The 14,738-nt window shown below is 38.5% G+C and overlaps 1 protein-coding gene across 2 annotated transcripts in view; it reads left to right on the forward strand.

Annotated features, from left to right (window-relative positions):
• Positions 1-11,713, forward strand: part of ubr3 (ubiquitin protein ligase E3 component n-recognin 3) — a 71,204-nt gene extending 59,491 nt beyond the window's left edge. For both annotated transcript variants that reach the window (XM_061971647.1, XM_061971648.1), the window contains exons 34-39: positions 1,505-1,609; positions 1,802-1,927; positions 6,472-6,651; positions 8,019-8,228; positions 8,303-8,442; positions 10,943-11,713. In XM_061971647.1, coding sequence (XP_061827631.1) covers positions 1,505-1,609; positions 1,802-1,927; positions 6,472-6,651; positions 8,019-8,228; positions 8,303-8,442; positions 10,943-11,060 — 879 coding nt within the window. In that variant the 3' untranslated portion in view covers positions 11,061-11,713. The remainder of the gene's footprint in view (positions 1-1,504; positions 1,610-1,801; positions 1,928-6,471; positions 6,652-8,018; positions 8,229-8,302; positions 8,443-10,942) is intronic.
• Positions 11,714-14,738: the final 3,025 nt, after the last annotated feature.

Here is a 14,738-nt window from a genome sequence, read left to right on the forward strand (position 1 = left end):
CATTTGGGAAGCCTGTAAATGTTATATTTTTATCAACATGTGATAGCAGGGACCCTGCCATTCAAAACTAAGCTGCTACATTACTAATGATAATGTAACTATAGCTGAAAAAATAGTACAATAGCAATAGGAGAGACTAGTCATCCCTGAACACCATGGAGTTCATGTAGGCTTTATGATGCAGTTACATTATTATATCAACTATCAGAGACAGAAACTCTTCATTTAACATAATGTCCTTTTTTGCTGCTTCAACACAGCTCAATCAACACAGAAAAAGGTAAAGTGAAATAACAGACAGACAGGGCTTTGCCGTCCGTAACACGCACACACACACACACACACACACCGCAACATGAGCTAACGTTACGCTAAAAGCTAATTAGCCTTCACCTCAAGGACTGCGAGCGAGCTGAGCTGCCGTTTATATTTCTAGAACGTCAACGGGCTCATAGTGATGTTACTAGTAGTTGACTGGGAGGTGTTTATTATAATTTGGGGAGAGTCCGCAGCCTGATGCTTACCTGCTAAACACCTACCTGCTCGACGCTGAAGCACTGACTTCATGCGCTCTGAATACGCACTGCTGATTGGCTGTTACCGCTCTGAATATCCATCCATCCATTTTCTACCGCTTATTCCCTTTGGGGTCGCGGGGGGCGCTGGAGCCTATCTCAGCTACAATCGAGCGGAAGGCGGGGTACACCCTGGACAGTCGCCAATCAGCAGTGCTCTGAATACGCACTGCTGATTGGCTGTTACCGCTCTGTGTGTAACCAATCAGATGGTTGTGTGGGTGGGACAATGCTGGGTGCTGTGTCGAGTACTGACAGAGACAGAGGCAGAACAAAGTGGAGCAGCTTGTTAAGACTTTAGCTTAGGCGGCTACTTAATATGTTCGTGTGGAAACTCGTTTGGTACACCTCCGAACCGAACCGAAACGGTTCAATACAAATACACGTACCGTTACACCCCTACTTTTAACTTAGATTTTTTCTTGAGAAGATATTTTCCCCGCTTTCCTTTTCATTTAACCCGTCATTTGGGAAAGTGATCTCCTTCTAAAATTGGGATGGCTCCTATTTAGTTGATTCGATTAGGAATATCGATTTATTTATTTCACACAGTAAAGACTGCTCAGTGTGTTGATAAGCTCACAGTCAATGTCAGCGTAATTGAAACAGTCTTGTGATTCGAAAGCATTGAATAGTCGGTATCACAACAAACAACACATAGTTTGGTAAATAAGGCTTTTTAAAATGCACCCCGACAATATGCTTTTGCTGTTTTATATTCAAGAATCTTTCATAGTTGATTAACAAGTTAGACATAACAATTATGGTTGTTTATATATGCTGTCATTTATTTTGTCAAGCATGCTTTTTTTTTTTTAAGAAGTCAGACACATTAAGAAAACGTCCTTGTTGGAAGGCTATTGTGGATGCAAAAATATAACATTTTTAGTTCCTGTAAAACTAATTTCCATTGGTGTTTGTATTTTTAGGCTGCTGCAAATGCAGGCATGTCTTCTGAAGCGCTGCTGAGTCACATTATCAGTGAGTTCTCCAACAGCAGCAACGTCTATGCAGTGGACACGGAAAACACAATGGTGAGAGATTCCACTCTAATTGCTATTACCTACATTTGTTTGGCTCCTCTTTATTTCCCCCAAACAATAAATCATCACTTTTGTAGCGAGACAGTGATTGACTAAGATCTCTACAAGATATATTTATCATGCTATTATCACTAAGCTGTCGGTTAGTTATTGACCGAGTGTCACTGTTCTTCGTCCTTCCAGCTGAGCTCCAGTGTGTGGTCTCCACAGTCCATCGAGTTTAACCTCCAGCAGTACTGCCTTCCCTTCCTCCGGCTCTCTTGCCTTCTGCAGCATCATCTCTATGGAGACAACCTCACCGGCTGCTTGGTGCGTTTGGTCGTCAATGCCACGCTGTGTTTACCCTTCTAGTTGATCTGCCCAGATCAGTCAAGTTTCATCCTAATTCAACATTAGCTTGAAACGTGGACAACCAGAACTGTGGTCAGAATCTGTTTTTTAACCTGTGAGGACTGTTACAGCAGGGCTCGAATTTAACCGCGGCAACTGCCGCAACCGCCCTCATCATTTGCCATCATGCCCTAAAAAATTGACCAACACCGGCGGCACGAACTTGCCGTGACCGCCCTTGACTTTTTACTTGTTATTGGACGAGGGATGTAACAGTAAATGGTATAATGATAATTTGAGCTAAAATTCCAGACGGTTGGTAATACCGTCTATTTTTTTAATTACAGAAAAACCGTCATTTATTAATGCGTTTTCGGCAACACAAAATCAGGCGTATGCGCACTAGCGTCGTTTGGCTTGGTAACCATGGCGGACCAACGACACAGACTTTGCTGCAGAGTTTTCCCCTCGGAGTAAACGGAGCCAAGCGCCCAACACTGCTTTGCCTTACAATCAGTTGTCAAGATTTCTTATTGATAACAATAATCTTAATTATCGTATTTTTCGGACTATTAGTCACAGTTTTTTTTCATAGTTTGGGGTGCGACTTATACTCAGGAGCGACTTATGTGTGAAATTATTAACACATTACCGTAAAATATCAAATAATATTATTTAGCTCATTTACGTAAGAGACTAGACGTATAAGATTTCATGGGATTTAGCGATTAGGAGTGACAGATTGTTTGGTAAACGTATAGCATGTTCTATATGTTATAGTTATTTGAATGACTCTTACCATAATATGTTACGTTAACATACCAGGCACGTTCTCAGTTGGTTATTTATGCCTCATATAACGTACACTTATCCAGCCTGTTGTTCACTATTCTTTATTTATTTTAAATTGCCTTTCAAATGTCTATTCTTGGTGTTGGGTTTTATCAAATACATTTCCCCCAAAAATGGGACTTATATATGTTTTTTTCCTTCTTTATTATGCATTTTTGGCCGATGCGACTTATACTTCGGAGCGACTTGTACTCCGAAAAATACGGTATTACTTTGGCCATAATTGGCAGCCCTAGATCTCATACAGAACACTATTTTTATCTATATGGACAAAAAGTGCAGTTACGTCTTATGGTTATCAGATGCCATCTTTCAACACTCGAGAGAAAATAATGATTGCCTTGGTGCCCTAAAATATGAGCCCTCCTTTAACCTTCCTCTTGTTTTAGCTTTCTGTTACCATCTCTTATGTCGGTTTTGACCCATGTCTTAAATCAGCTGTAATATACACTAAAACAATTATCTATCATCCAATTTGTTTCTCATCTCTTGGTTACCTTGTTAGGCTTCCTTATCCATGAAAATATTGGTTTTAACATTTTTGTTGTGGGCCATTGGGCCTTTTTTTTGTCAGTATACCCCTCGATTTCAATTAAAAAAATGGTAAAATGAACCTCAAGAGAATAGTATAAATAAATAAAAGGTTGTTGTGTTAGCTGATTATTACTGAGGGATATTAGAACACATCTCTTAAGGCAACATTTGCTTTGACCTTAAAAAGTTAAAATTCGAGGACTGTTACAGAATTGTTTGTTTTTCGACATGTGACTTCTTCCCGGAAGTGAAAACCAGTGGTGGTCAACCAAGCCAACATGGCTGTTGTGCAGCAAGCAGCGCTCAAACTCTCTTGAGTACACAACAGGCCTAGATCTTGCCACAAAAAGCTGAAACGAGCTAAAAACAGTATAATCCATCCCAATACTTTATCAAAAAAAGATTTGTCGAGTGATATCAAAGATTATCCTTCGGTCGCGTTACCAGATATGTCAAACTATGTGTGCTCCAGATGTCATTCTACACGAAAAAACAGAGGAAAACTTGGAAAAGCATGAAGGTCTATAACTTCCATGTGGAAGGAAATTGGTATCAAGACTATCGCGAATAAATATGCATCGTTTTTGCTTGAGTAAGGTTGCATTTCATTATTTAACTTTGCATTTACAGTCATGTTTGTTGCCTTAATGTTGTTGCACATGCTGTTTACGAGTACACGTGTTTCCCCCCGTCTTTATCAAAATATAACTATAGATCTGAACGCTGTGTGTGTGCTGAAAGCTTCATTTATGATTGCTGCCTTTGGTAAAAACTTAACTCTTAAGTTTTGCTCACATTTGCTTTCTTTTATTTAGACTCGCCGATTTGGTGCTCTACGAAACACTTGTAGCAAAATTGTGTTTTCAAAAATACAAATAATATCAAGATAATACTTCAATGGGAAATACTAATTTAGAAGTTCAAAGTATATCAAACAAACCTTTAACAGAAAGATTACTGCAAACCTGAGCATGTTTTGACTTTGCTCCCTTGGACTGGAGTGTGACACTTTTCTCTTATTTTTTCCAAAAATCTTGCACACTTCTGCCCTTATTTATCACTTCTCAATGAACTCTGAAAAAATGTTTATCCTTTTCGCGATTTGAACAGTTCGTACAGCCTAAAACAACGCAAGCATAGGGCATTTTCTTCGAGGACGGCTAAATGGAGAACAGATGCTGGCTTGACTACCACACATTATTAATGAGCCAGAAGTGATGTTATGTAAATCCAAGTAATAGAATAGAATAGTGCGTGCTTCATCTAGTGGTACGCCATAGAAACACTTAATTAACCCTTGGATGCACACAACCCATGGGGTCATTTTATTATTCAAAAATCTTTAAAATTAAAAGTTGTAATATATTCATATTCCAGGTAGTCTTCAAAAAACACGTTTTTGACATGAGGCCATTTGCATTTTTATTTTTTTATTATTTATTTTATTCTACAATTCAAAGAAACTCTGACTGTCCCACTTACTCATCTGATGTCATCTCTCACATTTGACCCTCAATACTGTCCCACTGATGTCAGTAGTTTCACCACCCAGGAGGTCATTTTTACACAGCAAAATATATGCAAGTATTCTCTCCATTTATGAACTTTTTTTTTGCCAGATTATAATGTGTGATCAAATTAGTGATCAAATGTGTGCCTACTTTATTTTAGCTAACAGTATTGTATTTAGGTAGGTTACACAGTATTGTTTTAGCTAACAGTATGCATGCACACACAACTTTGTACCTGACCTAGGTAACTCAAAAGTAGGCTAATCTTGTATTAGCTGTTTTTTTTATATGATTTATAATTTTCTGTGCAGATGTAGAGGACCCAGGCTAGTGTCCCCACACTGAACAAGGCCAGTCAGACAAATAGGAGTCCTCTGAAGAGGAAATTGATATTGTGTCCAACAGAATGAGCTGCAAGGGCTCTTACTGGGCAGAGCTACCTTTTAACCAGGCTAAAACACCAAGCCACAATATTCTAAGTTGTCGGCCAGGGTTTGCACCTGGGTTGAGTACTCTCTCCCCAATAGATGCATAAAAGCTGTTTATGTCTGTTCATGTCTGATAATATAATAGAAGTAGTGCTGACATGCACAAACACCTACTTACATGTAAAAATGACATTCTAGGTGGTGAGACTGCAGATGTAAGTGGGACAATATTGACAATCAAAGTTACATGAGATGTAAAAGATGACATCAGATGTAAGTGGGACAGTCGGAGTTGCTTTGATTTAAAGGTTCATTTAGGATTCCATAGAAACTGCTTCAGGTCATTTTGAACCCACTTGTGGAAGAGTGGGTGGTCAAAAAAAATGGTCTTACAGGGTTAACACTTACATTCTCTTTTAGTGGTAGCTGTGTTGTTGATCAACCTTTTTGCCAGTGAGTAAAAGTCTAGTATCAGTTTTGTTGTGGCAATACTAAAAAACAGATATTTGCTCAATTCTGTTCTAATATTTGGGCCAGATTAAAAAGACCAATGGGCCATAGTTCTCCCATCCCTGTTTTAAAGCCTTTACCTGTTTGCCATGGTACAGCTGAGATACAGTATGTCTGCAGGCTCTCAATGGACGAGCAGTAGAAGGTAAGCAGCAGGTTGGAGCCCATCTTGTGCTTCCTGAGGACTCACTGTTTACGTAGAGACGGGGTGGGTCAGTCCACAGGGAGTTTTATGGTTTTCTATATATTAAGAGTTAGGTTGTTGTCGGAACACCAGGCTGCCAACATCAGAACTTTCTGTCCGTAAACGACCTCGCCTCTAAACGCCCCGGTCAGAGCAGCAGGTTGTGGATGGCTATCTTGTCTAGTGCAAATGCTGCTCACTTAAATGTGGCCTGCTACAAAATCAGACGTGATGTGTGAGCCCTTAAAGTGACTATTCAGGGCGCGGCACAGAGAGCAGTATGGGGTATGTTCTGCTCGCAGCAAACCACAGCATTCTTATAAAGTTGTACTGGTGGGACAAAATCCTAATATATTGCTGAAAAACCCAGGCAGCTCACATGTAGTTGATCGTGTCATTTCAGACTTCTTGGTTGAGCAGGCACTGCGTATACAAGCAAAAAGCATTTTTCCATATTAAAGTATGTGCCCTTCAATAATTAGTATATCCTGTGTTTGTCCCCAGGTGGAAGAAGAGTTCTCGTCCTTGGCCGTGTGCTTGGGACTGGTACACTACGCCTCTGCGGCATCAAACCCTGTGAACAGTGCCTCTTGTCTGGAGTGGGTGGTCAGCGCCTTTGAATTGGTCACACAGTGGTGTGCTGAGGTCAAAGGGCTCTCTCCGGTGCAGGCGGAGCTATCGCTGGTATGTGTGGGACTGTGTAGCATACAACTGAAGTCCAAAGAGCACACAATTTGATTTTAGATGTTTTTTTGTTATTACTCGTATTTTTGATATATTTATTTTACTTGTGCCTTAAACTTGTGTCATCTCTACTGTGGTAATCCTAGATCCATCCATCCATCCATTTCCTACCGCTTGTCCCTTTTGGGGTGGCGGGGGGTGCTGGAGCCTAGTCTAGTCTAGTAATCCAAGATGTTATTAATCCTCTACATATTGTGTACTCAATCATATTAGGTAGTGTTATTGGGTAACTGCAGGTGCTTGACATTTGTAATCAAATACACTTGAGTTGTAATGTTGCACTTTCTTCCTCATCAAATAGCTGTCAAAATTCCAACAGCGGATTATGTATACCGTGTATTCCAGACTATACATCGATCATTTTTTCCCCCTACGGTTAGAACTCTGCGGCTTATAAAGCGATGCTGCTAATTTTGGGATTTTTCTTCGCAAACGGCCATAATGTTTTGTATCCAGCAAATATTTTTCATAAAACTCAGACAGAGACAATGAAAAGGTGTGTTATTGTTTGTGCTACGACGCCATCTTTTGAAAGAGTTGCAGGTGCTGCGGGTTAAACGTCTACAGTGTTTCCTTCTGTTTAGTGCCTTGAACTGCATGTTCAAGTGCTGTTTTGTCTACTAGTCATCCATAGCATTTCTACTTGTATTGTTTCTTCATTCATCACTCCAAGCAACATTTCTAAGTTTTGCAATATAACTAAAACACATTATACTTACTCAACCGTCAAATGTTTGATAATCATGTTTTCATGCCTATTTGTATGTTATTGTAAAGTAATTAGGCTAGCGTTGTTAGCAATAGCTAATATGCTAACACGTATAAAAGTGTCTGTGTTAGTGTTATTAACTTACAATGGGATTGTTTTTGTATTGTTTCATTTTCACAAAATTCTCAGTAAATTCACTAAAACATCACCGTGGAGTTATTCAGTCTGTCCATGATGGTGACTTCTGTTTTGTTTGATCAGCCGTTTTACTGCCGTGTTACAGGCATTGGTTGAAAACAATTAATGTAAACATTTACAAAATCTTTCTGTGTAAATAACTTAACTTCACAAAGTATATATCTGTGGTTTATAGTCTGGTATGGTTAATATATGGAAACATATTTTTTTCTTCTAAAATGAATTGGATGCGTTGCGCTCTATAGTCTGGAAAATACAGTATTGGTGGAAAATGTCAAACATTTTTCCATCTTGATTTTGATCCTGCTTGAATGATATGGGTTCTGGGTAGAAATTGCATTTATGGCACAAAAAGAGCCAGCTAAATGTTTCTTTCACTTCACGTTTGTCTCGTGTAAAGACTTTGCTGGTTCAGGATCCGCAGTGGGCAGTGCCCCACCTCCTCCAGCTGCCTGACAACTACAACATCATCTTCCAGTACTACCACAGGAAGGCTTGCACGGCCTGCAAGAAGGTGCCAAAGGACCCCGCGCTCTGCCTTGTCTGTGGGACCTTTGTCTGTCTCAAGGGAGCTTGCTGCAAGCAGCAGGGTATCTGTGAATGTGTTTTGGTAAGTAGCTCGAGCATTACTTGCGAGAAATGCCTTCACAAGTGACAACCTGAGTTTTTCTTGGCTATTTGTAGCACTCCCAACACTGTGGCGCAGCTACGGGCATCTTTCTACTGATTAACGCCTCTGTCATCATCATCATCCGCGGCCATCGTTTCTGTCTCTGGGGTTCTGTTTACCTTGATGCCCACGGAGAGGAAGACCGGGATTTACGGTACCACACACAAACACGCTTTCCAATTAGTATAACATTTGATTACTGTACTTATTACATATTACTGAGGATTGCATATAAACTCGCCCACCACAGTATTGTGTTGTAACAGGGTATTCGCAGGGCACTAAAAATAATTAAGAATCGTTAAACAGATTTTGCGAAAATTAAGGCCTTAAATGACATTAAAAAGCATTACATTCAATGTTTAGAGGCACTTAAAAAATGTTTACAATTGTAGGACTAGGCCGATAGTAGTAAGTCATCAGTAACTTTGCATTGCAATGTCTGTCTGTTTCTTTTCTTTGCCTGCGGCTTTCAAACTGGATGCAAGATGTCTTGTGAAGTCCGAAAGCGTAGAAAGCGCTGCCTCAATACGGCAAAATGAAACGGCTCTGGTGGCCCAAACTTTGCCATTCTTTGGTCAGTGTAGATGTGCAGTCCTTAACTCTGACACCATGTCATGCTGAGCTTGTTTCATACACGACTCCTTTTATTTCAGTTGTCTCAAGTTCAACACACATGAGCTAACTTGGCTAACATTGTGACGCAAGCACCTCACATGACCTACGGTGGCCTCGGTTAGACAAACAAGACAATTGTCACAAGACCACAACTCTTTTTTTCTGTAAATGAATAAGAGTTCCTTCAGCTGCCTGCATACTTGCCAACCTTGAGACCTCCGATTTCTTGGGGGTGTGGTTAAGATGGGAGGAGTCAAGTATTTCATATATGTATATACAGTATATATAAGAAATACTTGACTTTCAGTGAGTTCTAGCTACATATATATATATATATATATATATATATATATATATATATATATATATATATACATATATATATATATTTATTTATTTTATTATATATATATATATATATATATGTAAATATGTATATATATATTATTTTATTATATATTATTTTATTATATATATATATATATATATATATATATAAATATAAATGAGAAATACTTGGTATTCGGTAGAGGCGCTGAATTTCGGGAGTCTCCCGGAAAATCCGGGAGGGTTGGCAAGTATGGCTGCCTGACACTTTATACATAACTGTACCCTTTTAAAGAACTAAGAGGGTGTCAAATACAATCTATTCAATATGTTACATTGACTCAGCTTATTTTCAATGCATTTAAAGGGTGCATATATCAGTCCATCAATCAAAGTTTATTTATATAGCCCTTAATCACAAGTGTCTCAAAGGGCTGCCCAAGCCACAACGACATCCTCTGCTCAGATCCCAGTCTATGATGTGTCTTTTTATAAATTGTTTAAATCAGTCATCCATTTTTGCATCATTTCCATTCTAGTATGTTTATTATTCTATTAAGCCTTTTCACAAATGTTTGAATTGTATCCTGATTAAAAAAATGGTTCCTCCTGTTTGTGGCTATTATAAGGCATATTTTCAGAGAATATGCATTTTTACAGCATGTTTAAAAGAGATAACATTTAAAAAAATGACTTTTAGGTAGGGCTGGGCGATATGGCCTTTTATTAATATCTTGATATGTTTAGGCCATGTCACGATACACGATATATATCTGGATATTTTTAGGCCATGTCACGATACACGATATACAGGACTGTCTCAGAAAATTAGAATATTGTGATAAAGTCCTTAATTTTCTGTAATGCAACTAAAAACATGAAAATGTCATACATTCTGGATTCATTACACATCAACTGAAATATTGCAAACCTTTTGTCGTTTTAATATTGCTGATTCTGGCATACAGCTTAAGAAAACTCAAATATCCTATCTCAAAATATTAGAATATCATGAAAAAGTATACTAGCAGGCTATTTAACTAATCACTTGAATCGTTTAATTAACTCTAAACACCTGCAAGGGTTTCCCTGAGCCTTTAAAAACACTCAGCTTGGTTCAGTTAGCTTGGTTCAGTAAACTAAATCACAAGTATGGGGAAGACTGCTGACCTGACTGCTGTCCAGAGGACCAATTTCTAAAAGAGCAGGCTGTTCACAGACTGCAGTTTGAAAGCACATTCACAAAAAGTCTGTTGGAAGGAGGAAATGTGGCAAATGTACCGTTTTTCCATTCCATTTAATTCAATTCCATGTATTTTTTCATTTTATATGCTGTGAAAAAAAAAAACAACCTGCAGCTATTACGGTAAAATTGTGTGCCAGTTTTATACAGTACAATCTAAAGATTTAGTTTTGTACAGCGTACATAAAAAAAGATATTGTAATCAAATGCATAGCCAATTATACACATATTTTATATATAGACATTTATATTCATGCTGTGTATGATCCACTGTTAAAAACGGCCCTCTGAAGGCAACCATAACTGCCATGTGGCCCTCAATGAAAACCAGTTTGACATGCCTGGTTTAGACAACTTGTCTTCAGACTTTTTTCTGCGGTAAAAGACAGTGTTTGATATTGAGGTCAACATAGTGTATTTTCATGTCTCACTCTTGCCTTTCACCCTCTTTTTGTGTTTTTTCCAGCCGTGGCAAGCCTCTATTCTTGTGTGAAGAGAGGTATCGAGTGTTGGAGCAACAGTGGGTGTCACACACTTTTGATCACATCAATAAGCGCTGGGGGCCTCACTACAACGGACTCTAAACATCCTCCACTTTCAAACTGCAACATTGAAGGCAATGTGTGTGTGATTGTGTCGTTTGACAGAAAAACTCCACTCGCGGTGTCGCTGACATGGCCTCGCTTTGTGTTAGGTTTGGGTGTTCAATCATCAGCCCTAAAGATTAACACGTGTGTGCATTTCAGTATTTTATCATGTAGGTTTCAAACAGTTTGGACATGCGAGATTTAAACAAAAAAGAGCACAATTTCCTAGAAATGTGCTTTGTTTTGGAGTAGGCTTTATAAGGCTGTCATGGGTCTATATATAAATATATATGACACACTAATTATCCCTGCAATAATGCACTATTTACAATGACGTTAATGCATATCCCTTTTAGTTATGGTTTCAAGCTCCTCACGGGTGCAGCTGCATTACTACATGACATCCACACACTCTACAAGTTTTTTGCAAAAGAGCAAAAATACCTTTTTTGGGGGGGAGGTCGAGTTGCAATCCATCCTCAGGAAATTTTGTTGTTGTTTTTTTCCTCTCTAAATAAGTTTTAGATATTTAAATACAAATAAATGCTGCTGCTCATTGTTAATGTAATTTTAACTTCTGTATAGGTTGTGCGCTGAAATTTTGCAAAACTCACTTTTAACGTTGAAGAACGTGCGCAGTCGCTTCTTTACACTCACTGAAGTTAAGAGTTCTGCCTAAGCTATGTTTTTTTTTTTTTGTTTGGATAGGTTTGCATGTGGTGAAAATGTATCTTTCAAGTCAAAGCAATGAAGGTGTGGAAATATATACAGTTTATATAAATAAATAAAAAAGAATTAACTGCATTTCACAGCAGTCTAAAAGGAAAATGTCATCGCTTACAGCAGAAACCATCACTCGTTCTGTTCATTCCCTCAAGAAACTTAACGGAAATGAAGTATTTTTCATGAAAATGTAACTAAACATTATATTGAGGCCTCTCGACTGTGGAATGGTGACTACAGTTTTGATGAGTCCAGTGACTTTGATGACTACAGTACAGGCCAAACGTTAGGACACACCTTCTCATTTCTTTATTTTCATGACTATTTACATTGTAGATTGTCACATCAAAACTATGAATGAACACATGTGGAGTTATGTACTTAACAAAAAAAGGTGAAAACATGTTTTATATTCTAGTTTCTTCAAAATAGCCACCCTTTGCTCCGATTACTGCTTTGCACACTCTTGGCATTTTCTCCATGAGCTTCAAGCACACCTGTGAAGGGAAAACCATTTCAGATGACTACCTCTTGAAGCTCATGGAGATAATGCCAAGAGTGTGCAAAGCAGTAATCAGAGCAAAGGGTGGCTATTTTGAAGAAACTAGAATATAAAACATGTTTTCAGTTTTTTTTTTTTGTTAAGTACATAACTCCACATGTGTTCATTCATAGTTTTGATGTGACAATCTGCAATGTAAATATTCATGAAAATAAAGAAATGAGGTTTGGCCTGTACTGTATGTCAAACACATTCGTCATTTCGCTGTCATTTTATAGTTTATTCCAAGGTTACATGACTTGAGTATTTGCTTCACACTGTTCATGTTCATGACGTTCTTTAAGCCGCTATCTTTAACCAAGTGTCTTAGTTATTTCTTCTTTTTTTTTTTTGTGGAACAGCTTTTCTTTTTTCTGGAACGGAGTATTCTTTCAGTCGTGCCTGCGAGATGTTGTGGTTGAGGTGAGGATGCGCTGAAGGAACGCCCATTTTCAAGGCTTTGGTTTAAGTTGACAATTGGGGGGGGAAAAACCTCGCTGAAATCATGCATGCTGCTTTCTTTTCTGTTTACTGCATTTCACCTCGTCATCAAGTTGGCAGTACCCACTTTGTAAATGACCGCAAAGCAAATGAGTGTAAATTGTGATGGAAAGCTCTTGTGTGTTCTCCTGTGTGATTGAAGAGAGAATACAGTACATTACTGTAGGTGCAGAATCATACTTTCAGATTTTGACCAGAAAGTATGACTTGGACATTTAATGTAACATGTAAAATATGTGAATAAAATATAAGCACACCGCTTGATGTCATTTGTGTTTTGTTTTGTGACGTTATTATTACCTCACTTCTTATACGGCCAGGCTGAGTTTTAGGCAGTCCTGTCTTCCAATAATGAGACGCATATTTGTGTTAATGCTCCAAACATTCACACAACTATGCTTTACTACACCAAAATTCATCTATTTATTCAACTTCTTCAACTTCTTCTCCAGATTTTGGCGCGCTCTACCTTCCACATTTTTCACCCGATTCAAACCATTCCAACTTTAAACTGTTCAGCCTATTCGGGAACCGCGGATTTTCCCTTGACAAATTCCAACAATTCCCAGAATTCCCGGTTTTCTGGGACATTTTTCCCATTCACAATGAATTGGCCATTTTTCAAACTTTAGCCATTTCCACATTTTTCAACCTCTTCAAACCATTCCACCTTCAACACATTCCACCATCCTGGACATTCAAACTGCCCTTTTTCCATGTTCAAAAAAATTCCAGGATTTTCCAGAATTCCTGGTTTTTCAAAGCCCTATTTCCACCCTTTTTTCTGGCGACTACTACTCCCACATTTTTCAACCGTTCCACCGTCAAAACATTCCTCTTAAGTAGGACAAAAAAAAAGTTGTTTTTTGAACTGGAAAAATTCTGGGTTTTCCCACAATTCCAGGAATTCCGTAATACTTTTTCTCAATTCAACATGTTAGTACTTCAACATTTCTCAACTGATTTGAAAAATTTCAACACCAACCATTTCAACCCATTCAGAACATTCAAGTTTTTTTTTACCATTTTCAAAAAAAAATCCTGCTTTTCTGGAAATTCCCACTTTAACCAATGGGACATTTTTCAAAGTTCTACAATTCCCACATTTTTCATCCAATTCAAACCGTTCCAACCTCAAAATATTCAGCCTGTTCAAAATTGTGTGCTCTCCTTCAACAATTTTAAACAATTCCCGGATGTCCAAGAATTCCCAGTTTGCAGGGACATTTTCCCCAATTCAAAATGAATTGTCCATTTTTTAAACTTCCACAATTTCCAAATTTTTCAACCTATTCAAACCATTCCAACATCAACACATTCCACTCATCCCGGACATTCAAACTAACACTTTCCCAAGTTCCAAACCAAATTCCGTTTCACCTGGAAATTCAATCTCTTCAACATTCAAACCATTCCAACATTGAAACTGTTCTTCCATTCATACTACATTCTGTCAGCATTTCACTTCAACTTCAGCATTGGAGCATTCACACATCTAGTGCTTTATCACCTATAACACTCTGTAGCTTCAAGTGGGATGGGGTTTAGCATTGTTAATGCACAAAATGTATCAAAGTTTCCCATCATGTCTTGCATTTATTTCCCTTATAACAAAGACATGCACCTGGGGATAGGTTGATTGGCAACACTAAATTGGCCCTAGTGTGTGAATGTTGTCTGTCTATCTGTTGGCCCTGCGATGAGGTAGCGACTTGTCCAGGATGTACCCCGCCTTCCGCCCGATTGTAGCTGAGATAGGCTCCAGCACCCCCCGCAACCCCAAAGGGAATAAGCGGTAGAAAATGGATGGATGGATGGCACTGGAAAGGAACAAAACAATTTTCCTACATGTCTTTGAACTTAACTCCCAGTATGGATGTGGAGTCGGCCTTGCATTTTATTCATTATGT

Source organism: Nerophis lumbriciformis, linkage group LG13 (genome assembly GCF_033978685.3).
Source record: "Nerophis lumbriciformis linkage group LG13, RoL_Nlum_v2.1, whole genome shotgun sequence".
NCBI lineage: Eukaryota > Metazoa > Chordata > Actinopteri > Syngnathiformes > Syngnathidae > Nerophis > Nerophis lumbriciformis.